We start from the raw sequence: 20,184 nt of genomic DNA, 5'->3' as shown, positions 1-20,184 counted from the left end.
ACAAAGGATTAGCAAAGTTGCTAATCCCCGGCAACGGCGCCAAAATTTGATGCGAGATTTTACTTGACACTCAAATTAAACCCTCGTTTGACAATTGTAGTAGAATGGATAAGTGAGGGATCGTTCTAGACCGGGGATTAGGAGGGCTTGCTAAAACCTTCTAAATTGACTTAAAAACATAAAAACTAAATTAAAATACTCTTAACAAGACTACTATGACTCAGAAAGGCTTTGAAAAACTCAAATTGTCTAAAACAATCAAATTGACTCAAATAGAAGCTAGAACTTGATTTAGACGAATTTGCAATTGTTTATGACTCCAAAAGCTTAAAGATACAAAAATAAAACAAATACGAATGATTAAGACTTAACAAAATAGGGGGGGGGAATTGTGGTTGGACGATATTAAATTAAAAAGACAGAATATAATTAAAGGCAAAATGTAAATATGAATGTGATAAAAATATGGATGATGGAATAGCCAAGGGGTTCTTCTCCACACATGTTACACTTGCAAAACAAAATTGATTCTCAGTTGGTCTTTCGATAAGTTGTGAAACTCAATGCTCCAAGTTAATTAGATCCGCTTAGATTAACTTTCAGATTTCCCTAAATTCGTTGGATTGAATGGAATACGCATTACAACCAAATTATTCTTAATCAAAGTCCCTAACTATGGAATACGCATGATAGAGACATTCAACAAAGATCATTAAGTTCAACGGAAATCATAAACATCGACGAGGCAATCGTTACTATGGAATACGCATGAAACTTATGCCAAGAATTCGTTTAACGCGATTGTTTATAAGCAACCTCCACTACTTGTGAATATAAGTTCATAGCGATTAGGTGAAATTCACTTATATTTTAGCGTCATATTTATGCATGAAAATTAAGCTTGCAATCTCAATGAACATACATAAATAAGTTATCAATCAAACAGTTAAACGAATTGAATCCACAACTTATGAAATTCCAACCAAACGTAATCAATTCAAATTGCAAATATAAACATAGTTTCGAATCACCCCCTAGCTAAAGGGGGTTTAGTTCCTCATAACTTTGAAATCAAAGAAACACCTAAACATTCCAACAACTCAAACGTGAATTGTATGAACGTTTAGGCACTCTTCTCTTCCCTTCTCATACGTACAAAACAAAGAGAATTAAATTTAAACTTTGAAATCAAAGAAACACCTAAACATTCCAACAACTCAAACTTGAATTGTATGAACGTTTAAGCACTCTTTTCTTCCTCGTTGTTGTAGCACAAGGTCTAAGGTGAGCTTTGGGGATTATGTGAAGTGTTTTGGAGTAGGGAGTGGTTGGAGATGGAAGAATGAAGAGAAAATATGCAGAAAATGAAGTGGGACTCACGGCAATGCAATGGGTTTGTTGCTTGGTGTTTGTAACTGAAAATGTGTATGGAAGAGTAAGTGAATTTTGAGGAGTGTTGGATGCTTATTTATAGGTGAAATGGGGGAACAAAAGAGGGAATATTGCAGCTAGGAGGGGATGAATGATTATGGGTGCATGTGTTTGGAATAATGAAGGGGGAATGTATGTAATAAAACAACTAGGAAAAGTTATGAAAAGCTGGAAATGGGAGTGGGAACTCACGGCAAAGTGTTTTGGGGATGGTTCTTTGTGGTTGTGATGCATGTGATTACATGTGTTGATTGCTAAGGTGTGTGATGATGAGTGTAAGTGGAATAAAGAATGAATGAAGGCATGTGAATTAGGTGGGAAAGAGGTGGAAATGGAATGTTATGCAATGATAATGTCTTGTAAAGATACTAATAAATAATGCATGTAGGGTTAGGAAATAAAATCATAACTTAAAGGGGGAAGATTAAAGGGTGTTGAAAGGTTTTGCATGGCTTTGAAGTGATTGTGGATTGGGCTAGAGTTTAAGTACATGAAATGGACCCAAATTGCTCCCCCTTGCATGGCAAGGAATGGTGTTTGTGTTAAGCCCAAGGCAAGGTGAATGTAATTGGGTTAGGGCCATTGTTTTGTGTCTTCAAGTGCATACAAGGCCTTCAAATTCGTCCATCCTCTTGGCTCCATGGATAAGCTATCCAATCCATGCCCAAAAATGCTCCAAATGGCCTCAAAATGCACTTTCTTGCTCCCTAGGCCCTTAGAACCTAAAAACACACAAAAGAAGCATAAAGGACTAAAATAACGAGAGAAACATAACGTAAATGCACGAGAACAAGCCATTTAAGTCGCATGAATATGCTCCTATCATCTCCCCTAGCTAAAACAAGTTTAGCCTCTCATGTTCATAGTAAAACAAAGAAAACTTAAATTAAACATTGAAAACAAAAGATAGATTACACCTAAAAACATTCCAACAATCTAACTTGAATGCAAAAACATCTAAGCCTGCTTCTCCTCTCCTTCTTCCTTGCTATGCTGCGGCACAAGGGTTTAAGGGTATGAAAAGTGGGTTGTGGTGTGTTAGGGTGAAGGATAGATGAATGGCAGGGACATATGGTGCAAGAATAGGTGTGGAATGTTGTATGGAAGGTGATGAAGGCTGCGGATGAAGGTCTAGAAGGATGAATGATGGCTGGTTGTGTATGTGAATGAATGGAATCTGTGTATGGGTGCGGCACAAGCTTTTTATTTTAGGGAAAGGATCTTAACTTTAATTAAATGGTTTAGGAAAGAATTGGACCCTAAATCCCCAAGGAAAAGGAGAATTAAAGTCAGAATCCTAAGGGAAAAAAGGAAGGGATTTGAGGCAAGGAGAATAGGAAAGGGAATGTTGTTTCCCTTGCACGGCAACGAAGGATAAAGGGTAAGTTGGGTGTGGCATCCCCCTTTGGCTGGGATTAAGGCTTCTAGAACTTGTATTTAAGTGTCCTAAATTAATTAGGGACCCTCTTTGGTAGCTGGAACTTATGTAGGAAAGATTTAGGGAAACAAAGTCAAAATAAGGAAGTTTAACTCATGTTTCCTACTTTGTGGCTGCTTTCTTTACTTCCAAATCTTGAATTATTTTCTTCCATCTCTTTAGCAGATTCCTAGCCTCATTTGGTCTTCAATTTAATCCATCTACCTTTTTCCAAGCATGTACTAACCATTCCAAGCCCAAAACTGCTCCAAAATGCTCCAAATTGCAGTTTCTTGCCACTTTAGCCCGTTGGACCTACAAACACACGAAAATAGTTCAAAATACTAAAATAACTAAGAACTAACAACATAAATGTAAGAAAACAAGCTAACTAAGTCACCTAAATATGCTCCTATCACCTACCATCCATTCACTCATTCATTCATTCATTCAGCCATCAACCACCAAAATTCACACCACATGCACCTAAATTATCCTAGTGCCGCAAGGAAGGAAGGAGAAGAAGAGTGCGGTGTAATCTGCCATTGGAGTCTGGAGTGTTTCTGGGTTCTTTCTGTCCTTAGTTTTAGTTCGATGTTTTTTTTAATTTTCTTTTCAATTGTTATGAACATGAGGAACTAATTTCTTTATTGTTGGAGGTGAATTCGAAGCCATGATTACATGTTTTATATGAACTGATTACGTCTAGTTATTGTTTCTGGAGTCTTGAATGTGATTTGCTTATCTGAGTTGTTAAAACTTGTTTATGTATGTTGATTGAGGATCAATACTTGGTTTACACGCATGAATTTGGTGCTAGATGATAGGAGCATATTTATGCTACTTAGCTATGCTGTTTCCTTGCATTTAGATAGTTAATTACTACTTATTAAAGTCTTTTAAGCTATTTTCATATGTTTTTAGGTCCTAATGGCAAAAGGAGCAAGAAAGTGCATTTTGGAGCTATTTGGAGCGGTTTTGGGCATGGATTGGATAGCTTAACCATGGAGCAAAGTGGATGGACGAAATTGAAGTCAAAAGAGGCTAGGAAAGGCTACAAATCTGGAGAAAGAAGTTCAAATGCAAAGAAGATAAGGAAAGAGCAAGAAATAAGGAACCTTATCCAACCTTATCTTATCTTATCCTAACCAACCTTATCCTTTCCTAAATCTAACATTATCCTATCTTATCCTATCCAAATCAGGTTGTGCCTTAAATCTAGCTATTTTGAAGGGATTGGATATACATTTACACACACAACTTAGATTCTAGAAGCCTAATCCTTGTGCATGCTGCATATAGGCCATTCCTTGGAGGTTTAGGAGTTGTAATCCCTTTCCTACACCTATATCATATGTCCTTATCCATTTGGGTCCAGAAATCTGCCATTTATCCCTTCTAGAAGTCTAATGTCTGCCACAAAATACCTAGTTCTAGAAGCCCTTAATTTCTGGCGAAAATTCCCTATCCCTTTCCGTTTTGGTTTTTGCCAAACCATAACCCTTTTCCCATTGGATTGTGCAATCCTTTTCCTTCAGATATTGTGCATAAATTAGCCTATAAATACAACCCTATGCCGCACCATTCAACCCATCCATTCACTCGTTCATTCATTCATACATTCAGCCATAAAACACCATAATTCACACCACATCACCCTAGTGCCGCAAGCAAGGAAGGAAGGAGAAGAAGACTTGTGCAATCTGCCATCCAAGGAGTGCCGTGCATGCCATTGGAGTGTGGAGTGTTGTAGGTGTATTCTATCCTTAGTTTTATTTCAATGTTTATATTAATTTGGTTTTCAATTATGATGAACAGGTGGAACTAATTTCTTTTTAGTTAGAGGTGAATTCGAAGCCATGATTATATGTTTTATATGAATTGATTATATCCAGTTATTGTTTCTTGAGTCTTGGATGTGATTTGCTTATCTATGTTATTAAAACTGTTTATGTATGTGGGTTGGGGGTCGACACTTAATTTGCATGCATGAATTTGATGCTAGAGTATAAGGGGGGCTTTCACGTAATAGTTATTCACTTATATTCGCAAGTAGTGGAGGTTGCTAGTCACAATCGCGTTAAGTAAATCCTTGGTATGAGTCTCATGCGTTTCATAGTGATAAATGCCTTGTCAATGCTTATGATTTTCATAGAACTTAATGACTTTTGATATGTATCTTTATTATGCGTTTCATATAGGGAATTTGAGGAAGATAATTTGGTTGCGATGCATATTCCATCCAATTCAATAAAATAAGGAAAATCTGATGGTTAGTTATGCGATGCAACTAACTTGGGGCGTTGTCATTCATAGTCTAAAGGAAAAATAACTAGAAATTGCTTTATATGCATATATCATATGTGGAGAAGGACCCTCTAACTAGCCTGTCACCCATTTAATTCACCTAATTTCGTTTTTCCAAAGTGTTTTCTACAAAGTTTTTGTTTTAAGTTTTAAATTCGTCAAAAACAATCCCCCTTTCATTTAGTCTTGTTATTTGAGTCAAAATCTGTTTTCTTTGAGTCTTTTGAGTCAAGTTAAGTTCTATTTTCGTCCAAATCACTTGTTAGGTCTAGAATTAAGTCTTTTTGATTGTTGCTTGTTGTTTTAAGTGTCTTAAGTTAGTTTTGAGTCTATAGAGTCTAGTTTAGTGTTTTTGAGTCTTATTTATACTAATTAGCATCCCTAGTTAATACCCAGTCTAGAACGATCCCTACTTACATATCTACTACAATTGTCACAAATAGGGTTTAATTTGTGTGTCAAGTTAATTTTCACTAGAATATAAAGGAGTTTCATGTAATAGTTATTCGTTTATATTCACAAGTAGTGGAAGTCACTAGTCATGATTGTGTTAAGTGAATCCTTGGCAGAAGTCTCATGGTTTTCATAGTGATGAATGCCTTGTCAATGCTTATGATTTTCATAAAACTTAATGACTTTTGATATGTATCTCTATCATGCGTTTCATATAGAGAACTTGAGAAAGGTAATTTGGTTGTGATGCGTATTCATTCAATTCAATGAAATATGGAAAATCTGATGGTTGGTTGTGCAATGCAATTAACTTGGGGCGTTGTCATTCATAGTCTAAAGGAATAATAACTGGAAATTGGTTTGTATGCATATGTCATGTGTGGAGAAGGACCCTCTAACTAGGTTTTCACCTTTAATTCAACAATTTAGTGTCTAACCTGTTTAGTTTTGCAGTTTGCCTAGTTTAATTAATTTCGTAAAAATCAATCCCCCTTTAATATTTGGTGTTTTAACTTAGTTAGAATCTATTCAGTTTAGTTCTATTAGTGTTTTGAGTCAAGTAGAGTTTAAAATTTGTCCAAATAACCCTTTAGTTCTTATTTGTGTTAGTTTTGTTTCAATTCGTTTGAATCTGTCCATATCTCTTTTGATTTTTTTTAGTTCAATTTTCATCCAAATCACTTCCTAGGACCTGTTTTGAGTCAATTTAATTTAGTTTGTGTGCTTTGAGCTTATTTAGCTTGTTTTGAGTTGTTAGAGTCTAGTTAAGTGTGTTTTTGAGTCAGTTTTGAGTTGATTAGCATCCCTAGTTAATCCTCGGTCTAGAACGATCCCTACTTACATATATATTACAATTGTCACAAATAGGGTTTACTTTATGTGTCAATTAATTTTCACATCAGCTGACTTCTACAGAAGGATGTGCCATTTGTGTTCGATGAAGAATGTGAGAAGGCCTTCAATCACCTTATGAAGATGCTCACTTCGGCACCTATCATTGTTCCACTAGATTGGAGCCTTCCGTTTGAGCTTATGCGTGATACCTCAGATTATGCTTTAGGGGCTGTTTTGGGACAACAGAAGGACAAGAAGCCACACGTCATTTACTACGCATCCCGAAGCTCAATTGAATTACTGTTGTGTTTGCTTTAGATAAGTTTCATTTTTATTTACTTGGTACTAAAGTTATAATTTACTCTGACCATGCAGCTTTGAAGTACTTACTCATAAAGAAAGAAGCCAAACCAAGGCTTATTCGCTGGATGCTTCTTCTTCAAGAGTTTGACATAGAAATTAGGGACAAAAGAGGATGTGAGAATATGGTGACTGACCACTTGAGCCGTTTGGTACATGATGAGGAGCCATTACCCATCCTAGAAGCATTCCCAGACGAGTAGCTACTGTTCGTTGAGGTAAGTGAGCCATGGTATGCCAATTTAGTGAATTATTTGGTGTCTAAACAAGTTCCAAGCACCCTAAACAAGCACCAACGTGACAAACTTAAAAAGGATGCATAGTTTTATGTGTGGGATGACCTGTACTTTTGGAAATATTGCCCTAATTAGATTCTTCATAGGTGTGTGCATGAATCTGAGTTTAATTCAATTTTAACTTTCTGTCACACTTATGCATGTGGGGGTCATTTTGGCACTCAAAGAACAACACTTAAAGTTCTAGAATGTGGATTTTATTGGCCTAGTATATTTAAGGATGCTAGAACTTTTGCATAACCTGTGATCGTTGTCAAAGAACAGGGAATATAAGTCCAAGAGACCAAATGCCGCAGGCCCTAATCTATTCAGTTGAAATTTTTTATGTTTGTGGTATTAATTTCATGGGTCCTTTTCCTTCATCTCATGGTTTCAATTATATTTTACTTGATGTTGATTATGTATTGAAATGGGTGGAAGCAAAAGCCACCCGTACTAATGATTCCAAAGTGGTTGCAGATTTTGTCAAAACTAACATATTTGCCAGATTTAGAATGCCAAGAGTACTTATAAGTGATGGGGGTTCTCATTTTTGCAATGGAACCATTGAGGCGTTGCTTAAGAAGTATAACGTCACGCATAAGGTTTCAACACCTTATCATCCTCAAACAAGTGGGCAAGCCGAGGTCTCAAATCGAGAAATCAAGCAGATTTTGGAGAAGACAGTTGGACCAACTCGAAAGGATTGGAGCTTGCATTCAAATGATGCATTGTGGGCGTATCGTACAACCTACAAAACACCAATTAGGATGTCCCCCTTTTAGCTCATCTATGGGAAACCATGCCATCTTCCAGTTGAATTGGAAGACCAAGCTCATTGGGTAGTCAAGACGTTCAATATAGACATAGATGCAACTGGTCTTCATAGGAAACTGATACGTAGATTATACGCACACAAATTAAACCCTATTTGTGACAATTGTAGTAATGATGTAAGTAGGGATCGTTCTAACCGGGGATTAACTAGGGGTGCTAATCTAATTTGAATTGACTTGAAAACACAAAAACTAAATGTAAATACTCTTAACAAGACTACTATGACTCAGAATGGCTTTGAAAAACTCAAACTGCCTAAAACAATCAAACTGACTCAAATAGAAACTAGAACTTGATTTAGACGAATTTGAAACTGTTTATGACTCCAAAAGCTTAAAGATACAAAAATAAAACAAATACGAATGATTAAGACTCAACAAAATATGGGGGAAATGTGTTTGGACGATATTAAATTAAATGGACAGAATATAATTAAAGGCAAAATGTAAATATGAATGTGATGAAAATATGGATGATGGAATAGCCAAGGGGTTCTTCTCCACACATGTTACACTTGCATACAATATTGATTCTCAGTTGGTCTTTCGATAAGTTGTGAAACTCAACACCCCGGGTTAATTAGGTCCGCTTAAATTAACCGTCAAGTTCTCCTTAAGTTAATGAATTGGATGGGTTAGCGCAACGCAATTCACCACATTCTCCAAAAGTCCTTTACGTGAAAAGCACAATAAAGATACAATCAAAGATCATTAAGCATTATGAAAACTATAAGTGTTGACAAGGCATTCGTTACTATGGAATACGCATGAAATTAGTGCCAAGAATTCATTTAACGCGGTTGTCTATAAGCAACCTCCACTACTTGTGAATATAAGTTCGTAACGATTAGGTGAAATTCACTTATATTCTAGCGTCATATTCATGCATGAAAATTAAGCGCGCATTCTTAATAAACATTCATCAATAAGTTATCAATCAAACGGTTAACCAAATTGAATCCACAACTTATGAAATTCCAACGAAAGTTAATCAATTCATATTGCAAATATAAACATAGTTTCGAATCACCCCCTAGCTAAAGGGGGTTTAGTTCCTCATAACTTTGAAATCAAAGAAACCCCTAAACATTCCAACAACTCAAACTTGAATTGTATGAACGTTTAGGCACTCTTCTCTTCCATTCTCATACGTACAAAACAAAGAGAATTCAATTTAAACTTTGAAATCAAAGAAACACCTAAACATTCCAACAACTCAAACTTGAATTGTATGAACGTTTAGGCACTCTTTTCTTCCTCGTTGTTGTAGCACAAGGTCTAAGGTGAGCTTTGGGGATTATGTGAAGTGTTTTGGAGGGATGGGAAGTGGTTGGATAGTGGCTGCAATGGAGGAGAAAAACTGCACAGAAATGGAAGGGGATTTGCGGCACAAAGGTTGTGTTTGTGTTGTGTGAAGTGTTGTGAATGGATGAATGCAAGGGTATTTATAGGAGTAGTGGAGGGAACATATGGCTGTTTGTTTAAGCATGCATGTGCTGGAATGTGGTGGAAAATAGCTAGGAAAGCTGGAAAGCACAAGGATCCCACGGCAATGACAGTTTTTGATGTTGGATTTGCATGTGTGTGCTGGAAATGATGTGTGTATGCATGTGTTTGGGAAGCTTTCTTGCTCATTTTCTGGATGCAATGATGAAGAGTTTAATAATTAATGCATGTAGGTGGCTGAAATGATGAAGAATGAGTGGTGGAAATGAAAGGGAAAGCTAGAAAGACATGTGAAAATGCTGGAATTGTGAGTAGGCCACGACAATGTGTTTTCAGGATGGTTCTTTGTGGTTGTGATGCATGTGATTGCATGTGTTGATTGTTAAGGTGTGTGATGATGAGTGTATGTGGAATAAAGAATGAATGGTGGCTTAATTGAATGAGTGGGAAGCTGGAAAGTTGAAGGGGATACACGGCACAAGGTTTTCAGGATGCATGTGTGTGCGAATGGTGGTGAAAATGCATGTGATGAAGAGTGAATAAAGAAATGCATGTAGGGTTAGCTAGGTTGGCTTTGTTTGGGTGCATGTGTTTGGGGGGAACAAAGGGGGAAGCACGGCTTTGATGGTGTTTTGTAAAGGGGAAGATGGTGTGTGTAATTGCATGTGTGTGAATGTGGGTTAAAGTGATGCATGTCTAGGAAATGTGAGTGCATGATTTGCATGTGTGTGAATGTGATAGCTAGGGTGAATTATATGTGGAATAAAGATGGAGAAGGTGGTGTAATGATGCATGGTTGTAGTTTAAGGTGTTGAATATGGATTTGCATGGCCTTTGAAGTGATTGTGGGTTTTGGAATTGGAAGGAAATGCATGGCCTTGGGGTTGGTTTAAGAGAGAATGGGCTAGGCCCTTTGTTTTATGTCCAAAGTGAATATAAGGCCTTCAAATTCGTCCAAACTTTGGCTCCATGGATAAGCTATCCAATCCATGCCCAAAAATGCTCCAAATAGCCTCAAAATGCACTTTCTTGCTCCCTAAGCCCTTAGAACCTGAAAACACACAAAAGAAGCATAAAGAACTAAAAAAACTAAAGAAACATAACGTAAATGTACGAGAACAAGCCATTTAAGTCGCATGAATATGCTCCTATCAGAAACTTCAATTGAATGAGCTTGAGGAGATTCAGAACAAGGCTTATGAGAACGCTCATATTTACAAGGAGAAAACGAAGGCATTCCATGACAAGATGATTCATAGTAAGATGTTCTCTGTAGGGCAAAAAGTGTTGCTTTTCAACTCCCGTCTTTGATTGTTTCCAGGTAAGTTACGTTCTAAATGGGTTGGTCTTTTTGTTGTTACTAATGTCTTTCCTTATGGTGCAGTCCAAATTCAAAGTTTAAAGACAGGACATCAATTCAAAGTGAATGGACACTGTTCGAAGCTTTACTATGAGTATTTTGAGAAGCATGTTGTGGAGGATGTACCCCTCTATGCCATTGGCCCTAGTGAAGCTTGAATGGAGGTATTGTCCGACTGGAAGACGTTAAAGCAACGCTTCTTGGGAGGCAACCCATGCGTTTAAATACAGAAGACCTAAGAATCTCTGGCTCCAAAACCAGATTTGCGTTCCTTATTGCTTTCACTTTTCCATAATTGTCATGTTTCTTAGTTGTGTTGTTTGATTGTTTGCGTGTGAGTCTACTTTTGAAACATTGAGGACAATGATTGATTTAAATATGGGGAGGGTAAATAGATGCTTTTCATGACTTATTTTCAAAATTCACCACCTATCACTACTAATGTTGTTATTCATTGTTTTAAAAGTGTTTTCGTGTCATAAAACAAAAAAAAACAAAAAAAAACAAAATTTCGGAAAAAGTTTGAAAGACACAAACAAACATACAAAAACAACTCTAAAACAACTCTTTTTGGGTTTTTCAAATTTTCGTATTTTTTGTTCAAGACACATAAAAAACACTTCAAAACACACCAAAATCACTTCAAAACAGTGAGAAACAACATTAGAAGTGATAGGTGGTAAAATCCCATGAAAATCATGCAAAAACAGCTTGTTTACACCCACCCGCCAACACTTAAATCAAACGTTGTCATCAATGTTTCAAACAAAGACTCACATTCAAACAAACAACATAAACTAACAAACACAACTATCATGGCAAAGTACAAGCAATAAAGAGAAGGGTTTAGGAATGCAAATCTGGTTGTCGATTGTTGGATTGCCTAAGTCTTCTTTATTTGAATGCATGGGCTGCCTCCCAAGAAGCGCTTGCTGTAACGTCTTCTAGCCGAACGATACCTCATCTTAAGCTCTATTGGAACCCACGGCATGGAGGGGTACATCCTCTACAATCAGCCCTTCAACATTCTCATAATATGGCTTCAAATGATGCCCATTCACCTTGAATTCTTGGCCATTCCTTAAGCTTTGGATTTGGACTACACCATAGGGAAAAACATTAGTAATAACAAAAGGGCCAATCCATTTAGAACGTAACTTACCGGGAAACAAACGAAGGCGAGAGTTGAAAAGTAACACTTTATGCCCTATGGAGAATGTTTTGCTACGAATCATCTTGTCATGGAATGCCTTTGTCTTCTCCTTATAAATGTGAGGATTCTCATAAGCTTCAAGCCTAAGCTCTTCAAGTTCATTCAATTGAAGCTTCCCATGAATTCCAGCTGTATCTATGTCCATGTTGAATGTTTTGACAGCCCAATGTGCCTTGTGTTCTAATTCCACGGGACGATGGCATGGTTTGCCATAGATAAGCCGAAATGGGACATCCTAATGGGTGCTTTGTAGGCCGTACAATATGCCCACATTGCAACCTCCAAATGCAAGCTCCAATCCTTTCTTGGTGGCCTAACGATCTTCTCCAAAATCTGCTTGGTTTCTCTATTGGAAACCTCGGCTTGGCCATTTGTTTGAGGGTGATAAGGTGTTGAAACCTTATGTGTGACATTATATTTCTTGAGTAACGCCTCAATGGTGCGATTACAAAAATGAGACCCTCCATCACTTATGAGCACTCTAGGCATCCCAAATCTAGAGAAGATGTTAGTTTTGATGAAATCTGCAACCACTCTAGAATCATTAGTACGGGTGGCTTTTGCTTCCACCCATTTTGAGACATAATCAATCGCAAGCAAAATATAAGTGAAACCATATGAAGAAGGAAAATGACCCATGAAATCAATGCCCCAAACATCAAAAATTTCAACATTGAACATAGGGGTCTGCGGCATTTGATCCCTTGCACCTATATTGCCCATTCTTTGACAATGATCACAAGTCATACAAAAAGTTCTAGCATCTTTAAAGATTGTAGGCCAACAAAATCCACATTCTAACACCTTAAGGGCTATGCGTTGTGTGCCAAAATGACCCCCACATGCATAAGTGTGACAACAAGTTAAAATTAAATTAAACTCAGAATCATGCACACACCTACGAAGAATCTGATCAGAGTATATTTCCACAAATATGGGTCATCCCACACATAAAACCGTGCATCCTTCTTGAGTTTATCACGTTGGTGTTTGTTTAGGGTGCTTGGAACTTGTTTAGACACCAAATAATTCACCAAATCTGCATACCACGACCCGCTAACCTTTCAAGCATTTGATCAATGAATGGCAAAGAGAAGTGATCTTTCCTTGTGGTGGCATTAAGCTTCCTATAATTGATACAAACTTTCCACCCTTTTTTGGATACATGTGGGCACAAGCTCATTTTCTTCTTTCTTCACCACCTTGACTCCGGACTTCTTTGGAACAACTTGAACCGACGAAACCCAACAACTATCAGAGATGTAATAGATCACGCCACAATCAAGGAGTTTGATAATCTCCTTCTTCATGACTTCCATCATTGGAGGGTTGAGTCTGTGTTGAGCTTCTCGAGATGGTTTAGCCCCCTCCTCCAAGAGTATACGATGCATGCATGTAGTAGGGCTTATTCCTTTGATATCGGCCAAGGTCCAACCAATGGCTGTTTTGTACTCCTTTAGCACCCTTACCAATTTGTCTTCTTATTGTGCCGTGAGTAAGTAAGCCACAATGACAGGTAAGGTCTCTTGTTCGCCCAAGAAAACATACTTCAAGTGGTTTGGTAATGGTTTAAGCTCAAGGGAAGGTGGATGTATCACTGAAGGAAACAACTTATTAGTTGAAACGGGAATTGAAATTGGGGCTGGGGACTTACCATTTTTCCGTGGCAATGACTCGAGGGCAGCCGCCACTTCAATTACATCATCACAAGGGGGCACGACATGGTTTGAATTGGTGCTGCCACTTGGTTTTTGATTCTCATTCCACTTGTAATGACCGTTTCAATTGCATCTTCATGTAATTGTTCAAGATGTTCCTACGCCAATGAATCAATGATATCAATAGAAAATCATGAATGATCATCATTAGCATATCTCATAGTTTCATAAATATTAAAATCAATAACTTCCCCATCAAATTCCATCGTTAAAGTCCCTTTGAACACATCGATCTTGGTGCGGGCTGTTTTCATAATGGTCTCCCAAGAAGGATCGGCAAGGATGTGGAATGGGCCATATCTTCCATCTCAAGCACATAGAAATTAGCCGGGAAGATCAAGTTATTAACTTGCACCAAAACATCTTCCAAAACTCCCTTTGGATATGCATTAGAACGATCGGCTAATTGAATAATCACACCATCATTTTGCGGCTCTCCTAGGTTCATGGATTCATAAATAGAGTATGGCATGACGTTAATTGAAGCTCCTAAGTCTAACATAGCGTGTTCAAACTTAGTTTGGCCAATAACACAAGGGATTGTGAAACTACCTGGATCTTTGCATTTTGGAGGTAATTTCCTTTGTAAAACAGCGGAAATATTTTCACTTACCCTCACCACTTCTTTATTCGAAACCCTCTTCTTTGTTGTGCAAAGCTCCTTCAAGAATTTGGCATACTTTGAAACTTGTTTGATTACATCAAGGAGTAGAATGTTGACTTGTACCTTCCTAAATGTCTCAAGAATGTCTTTGTCATTCTCCTATTTCTTTGCTTGCATAAATCTGCAAGGGAAAGGTACATTGGAGGGAATAGGGTTAGAATTAATGGAATTTGAACCCAACTTACCTATATTGGACGAATTGGATGAATTGGATGAATTGGGGTCTCTAAGTGGCTGCGACAAAGGTGTTGCTACATTTGTCGTGGCTTGGCCTTGTCCTTCTTCCTCAATTTGCAACTTCCCATCCTTTTGTTGACTTAATTTGGATGGTCTTGGCTCAACTCCAACTTCTTTTCCACTTCTCAATATGATAGCTTTGGTAGATTCAAATCCTCTCTTTGGGTTGATAATGGTTGAACTAGGTAATTTTCCTTGGTCTCTAAATTGTCCCATGAATTCCACCATATGCCCCATTTGTTTCTTCAAGTGATCCACCTCCTTAGCTTCATTTTGTACGCCCTACGTCAAAGTGGTTAATAATTGAATAACCTTATAATTATCCAAAAATGTACCTGAATTTGATTGAACCGGAGGTGGTTGAGGTTGCATAGGTGTGAATGGCTTTTGATATATCCCAGGGGGTGTTGGACGAAATCCTCCTTGTTGTTAAGGTTGTTGAGGCTCTCTCCACCTCATGTTTGGGTGATCTCTTCATCCCGGATTGTAAGTATTTGAGTATGGATCATGCCTTGGCTGGTTTTGCACTTAGTAGCCCATGGCATGGACACTCTCCCATCCACCATTCTCAATCAATTGAGGGCATTTTTTAGATTGATGTCCTTGTATTGATCACACACCACAGATTGTGTTTTCTTGCTTTTTTGGGTTTTTCAACAACCTATGACACAAGAAGAGTGAGATTAGCCAATTAAGATTGAATTTTAGAAATTGCACTTACCTCATTCACATGTTGCTGCCGTGGTCTGTCTCTCTACCCAATTCCTTCATATTATTGCGCATTCAAGGCTCGGTTGGCAATCAAAGTCTTGGCATCAATTGGTGTTTTGTTAACCAAAGCTCATTCCGCAGATGCATCAAGCATTTGTCTCTCAATTGGAAGAAGTCCTTCGTAGAAATATTGAATGAGAAGGTCTTGTTTCATTTGATGTTGAGGACATGATGCAACAAGAGTCTTGAAACGCTCATAGTAGGATGGAAATGACTCCCCTTGATTTTCTTGAATTCCACTAATCTTTTTCCTCAAGAGAATGATTCTTGAAGTGAGAAAGAATTTTTCTAAGAACGCTCTCTTCATGTTCTCCCCAAGATGTAACCATGCCAAGTGCTAATTCTTGAAACCAATCCTTATCTTTTTCCAATAGAGAGAATGGAAAAGCTTTCATCTTCAAAATGTTGGCATCAACGTTGACTGGAGTCATGCTTGAACAAACCACTTCAAATTCCTTCAAGTGCTTGTTTGGATCCTCCATAGACAGCCCATGGTACTTTGGAATGTGGTACAACAAGCTAGACTTCAATTTGAACTCATCGGTCTTATCTTGAGCTGCCCTAGGATATTGATTGCATAGGGGTGCGGCATTGTCCATTCCCGAGGCTGAAAGCTCCTTGATTCTTCGATTGTCTGCAGCCATGACTTGTGCTTCTCAAAGTTCGCTCAAAATCGTCGTCAAAGTCCAAGATATTTGCACGAATAGGTTGAGAGCTACGAGTCATAAACTAGTAAAACAAGAAAAGAAAACAAGGCCAGCAACTAAAACAAAAACACATGAAAAAGAAACAAAAAGAAACAACAGGGGATTAGCAAAGTTGCTAATCCTTGGCAACGGCGCCAAAAATTTGATGTGACAAATAATAGCACTCAAATTAAACCCTCTTATTGACAATTGTAGTAAAGATGTAAGTAGGGATCATTCTAGACTGGGGATTAGGAAGGATTGCTAATCTAATAAAAACTGACTCAAAGATACAAAACTAGGCTTAAAAACACTTAAATGAACTCAAAGACTCTTAACTAAACTTATATGACTCAAAACAAACTAAAAGGAATCAAAACAATCAAATAGACTCAAACTAGACTCTAAGACTTACTTTGGACAAAAATTGAATTGGTTTTGACTCAAAACACTTAAAAACACACAATAGGACAGATTCTAGCTAATTTGACATAACAAAGTAAAGGGGATTGGGTTTCTGACGAATTCTAGAGCCTTTTGGAGCAAAGTTGGACTTGGAATGGATAGCATATGTTTGGAGCAAAGGGAATGGATGAAATTGAAGACCTAAAGATGTTAGGATTCCTAATCAAAGAAGGATTTCTAATCAAAGAAGGTTTCTTAATTGAAGTAGGAAGGTTAAGCCAAGGTTTCCTATTTTGGTTTGACCTTTCCTAATCCTAAATATCCCTAAGTTCCAGCAACATTGAAGGTCTCTTATGCATTATAGGACACAAACTAAACCTTTCATGCACCCTTCTAGTCCTTGCCATGGCTTGCGTTAACTTGTCTCTTCCTCGTCGTGCAAGGGAAACCACCTTCCCTTCCCTATTCTTCCTTGCCGCAAGTTTCCTTCCCTTTTCCCTTGTGATTCTGACTTTAATTCTCCTTTTCCTTGAGGATTTGGGGTCTAATTCTTTCCTAAAACAAGTAATTAAAGTTAAGGTCCTTTCCCTTAAATATATAACCCTTTGTTGCACCTATATAGAACCCTATTCATTCACATACACAACCAGCCATCATTCACCCTTCTAAACATCAATCCGCAGCCTTCATCCCCTTCCTTACACCATTCCATGCTCTTCCCTTCATCATACCTTCCTGCCATACATCCATCCTTGAACCTAACACACCACAAAACACTTTTCGCACCCTAAAACCTTTGTGCCACAGCCTAGCAAGGAAGAAGGAAAGGAGAATAAGCCTTTTTGCATTCAAGCTGGATTGTTGGAACGTTTTTAGGTGTAATCTATCTTTTGTTTTCAATGTTTAATTCAAGTTTTCTTTGTTTTACTGTGAACATGAGAGGCTAAACCCGTTTTAGCTAGGGGAGGCTTTGAAACCATGATTATATTTGTGATATGAATTGATTAATTCTAGTTGTGATTTCATAAATTGTGAATGCAATTTACTTAATTGTTTGATTGAGAACTTATTCTTGTATGTTGATTAAGGAAGCCTACTTAGTTTGCATGCTTGAATTTGATGCTAGAATATAAGGGAGTTTCACATAATCGTTACACACTTATATTCACAAGTAGTTAAGGTTGTTTATCACAATGATGTTAAGTTAAATTCTTGGCATGAGTATCGTGATGTTATAGTTACGAATGCTTTGTCAATACTTATGATTTTCATAGAACGTAATGATCTTTGATTGTACCTCTATTATGATGTCATGTAGGGAACTTTTGAAGAATTCTTTGGGTTGTCGAATGATGTCATCCAATCCAATAACTAAAGGAAAATCTGAGGGCTAATTAGTGATGTCACGGTTAATCTGTGGTGTTGAGGTTCGTGGTTTATCGAGAAAGCAACTGGAAATCAATTTGTGTTCAAATGCATCATGTGTGGAAAAGAATCCTCTAGTTAGCTAATTGATGTGATAAATAATAGCACTCAAATTAAACCCTTTTTTTGACAATTGTAGTATAGATATACGTAGGGATCGTTCTAGGCCGGGGATTAGGAGGGATTGCTAATCTAATGAAAACTGACTCAAAGATACAAAAATATGCTTAAAAACACTTAAACAAACTCAAAGACTCTTAACTAAACTTATATGACTCAAAACAAACTTAAAAGACTGAAAACAACACAAAACAATCCAAAAGACTCAATTTAGACTCTAAGACTTAATTTGGACGAAAATAGAATTGGTTTTGACTCAAAAGACTCAAAAACATAGTTTAGGACAGATTTGAAACAAGTAAGTAAAGGGAATTGGGTTTTGGACGAATTTAAGACAAAAATAAGTAACTAAAAGACTTAAATGCAATTTGGACGAATTTGAGAAAAACAATGGATGATTAGATAGCTAGAGGATACTTTTCCACACATGACACATTCAAACACAAATTGATTTCCAGTTGCTTTTTCGATAAACCATGAACCTCAACACCCTAGATTAACCGTGACATCACTAATTAACCCTCAGATTTTCCTTAAGTTATTGGATTGGATGACATCATACTACAACCCAAAGCATTCTTCAAAAGTTCCCTACATGACATCATAATAGAGATACAATCAAAGATCATTACATTCAATGAAAATCATAAGTATTGACAAAGCACTTGTAACTATGACATCATGATACTCATGCTAGGAATTTACTTAACATGATTGTGAAAACAACCTTAACTACTTGTGAATATACGTTTGTGACGATTATGTGAAACTCCCTTATATTCTAGCACCAAATTCAAGCATGCAAATTAAGTAGGCCTCCCTCCCTAATCAACATACAAGAATAAGTTATCCATCAAATGATTAAGTAAATTGCATTCACAATTTATGAAATCACAACTGGACTTAATCAATTCATAACATAAATATAATCATGGTTTCAAAGCCTCCCCTAGCTAAAACGAGTTTAGCCTCTCATGTTCACAACAAAACAAAGGAAAATTGAATTAAACATTGAAAACAAAAGATAGATTGCACCTAAAAACGTTCCAACACTCCAACTTGAATGCACAAACGTCCAAGGCTTCTTCTTCTCTTCTTCATCCTTGCAAAGCTGTGGCACAAGAGTCTAGGGGTGATTTTGGATGGATTTATGGGTTGTGAATGGATTTAGGTTGGTAGGGTGGTGCGGCAAAGGTTGGGAATGGTGTATGAGTGTTTGGGTCAAGGTATGAAAGTGTATGAATGGTGGAAAAAAGGTTGAAAGCTGCGACAAAGGTTGGGAGAAAGGATGAAGGATGGCAGATTGTGTGGGTGAATGATTAGGGTAGAATAAGGGTGCGATTTGGTATTTATTTGAGAGAAAGAATCCTAAGGTTTATTACATAGTTTAGGAAAGGATTGGACCCCCAAATACATAAGGAAAAGGAGATATAAAATCAAACAATCCAACGGAAAGGGGAAGGAAACTTGCGGCATAAATTGTATGAAAAGGGAATGTGATTTAATGTTGAATTTAAGCAAGGATTTGGGATAGAAAAGGTATGTAAGGTGCGGCTGAGAATGGGGTGAAAAGGCATGTGGTTTTATGACATAGAATAGGAAATAAGGACTTCCCTTGCACGGCAAGGAAGGAAAACTCTATGGAATGCACGGCAAGGGTAATTAGGTTGCAAGGAAGGCTTGGTGTCCTAAAATGCATAGGAGTCTTCAATGTTGCTAAAACATAAGGTCTTTTAGGATTAGGAAAGGTTAAACCAAAATAGGAAACCTTGGCTTAACTTTCCTACTTCAAGTAGGAAACCTTCTTTGACTAGGATTCCTCTTTTGATTAGGATTCCTCTTGTGATTAGGAATCTTCACACCTTTAGGTCTTCAATTTCGTCCATTCCTGTTGCTCTAAGCATATGCTATCCATTCCAAGTCCAATTTTGCTCCAAAATGCTCCAAAATGCACCTTTTTTCTTCCTTAGCCATATGAACCTAAAAAACACACGAAAAAGCTTAAACTACTAAAATAACTATGAACTAACAACATAAATGTACGAAAACAAGCTAACTAAGTCGCCTAAATATGTACCTATCACTAATCATCCATAGTTTTTTCTCAAATTCGTCCAAACTTTGTTTAAGTCTTTAAGTTACTTGTTTTATTTTAAATTCATCCAAAAACCCAATCCCCTTTACTTTGTCGTGTCTAAATAGCTAGAATCTGTCCAATTTGTGTTT

At 37.3% G+C, this 20,184-nt stretch overlaps 1 protein-coding gene across 1 annotated transcript in view; it reads right to left on the bottom strand.

The window, feature by feature from the left end:
• The window catches only part of LOC148697020 (uncharacterized), a 68,112-nt gene extending 53,324 nt beyond the window's left edge, over positions 1-14,788 (bottom strand). Inside the window, exon 1 of the mRNA XM_088693429.1 lies at positions 14,500-14,788. Coding sequence (XP_088549555.1) covers positions 14,500-14,788 — 289 coding nt within the window. The remainder of the gene's footprint in view (positions 1-14,499) is intronic.
• Between the last annotated feature and the right edge of the window lie 5,396 nt (positions 14,789-20,184).

Source organism: Pyrus communis, chromosome 5, assembly GCF_041283825.1.
Source record: "Pyrus communis isolate YQ-2024b chromosome 5, ASM4128382v1, whole genome shotgun sequence".
Taxonomy (NCBI): domain Eukaryota; kingdom Viridiplantae; phylum Streptophyta; class Magnoliopsida; order Rosales; family Rosaceae; genus Pyrus; species Pyrus communis.
Note: the sequence above shows the minus strand (reverse complement) of the source record. Positions and strands in the feature narration are given on the sequence as shown.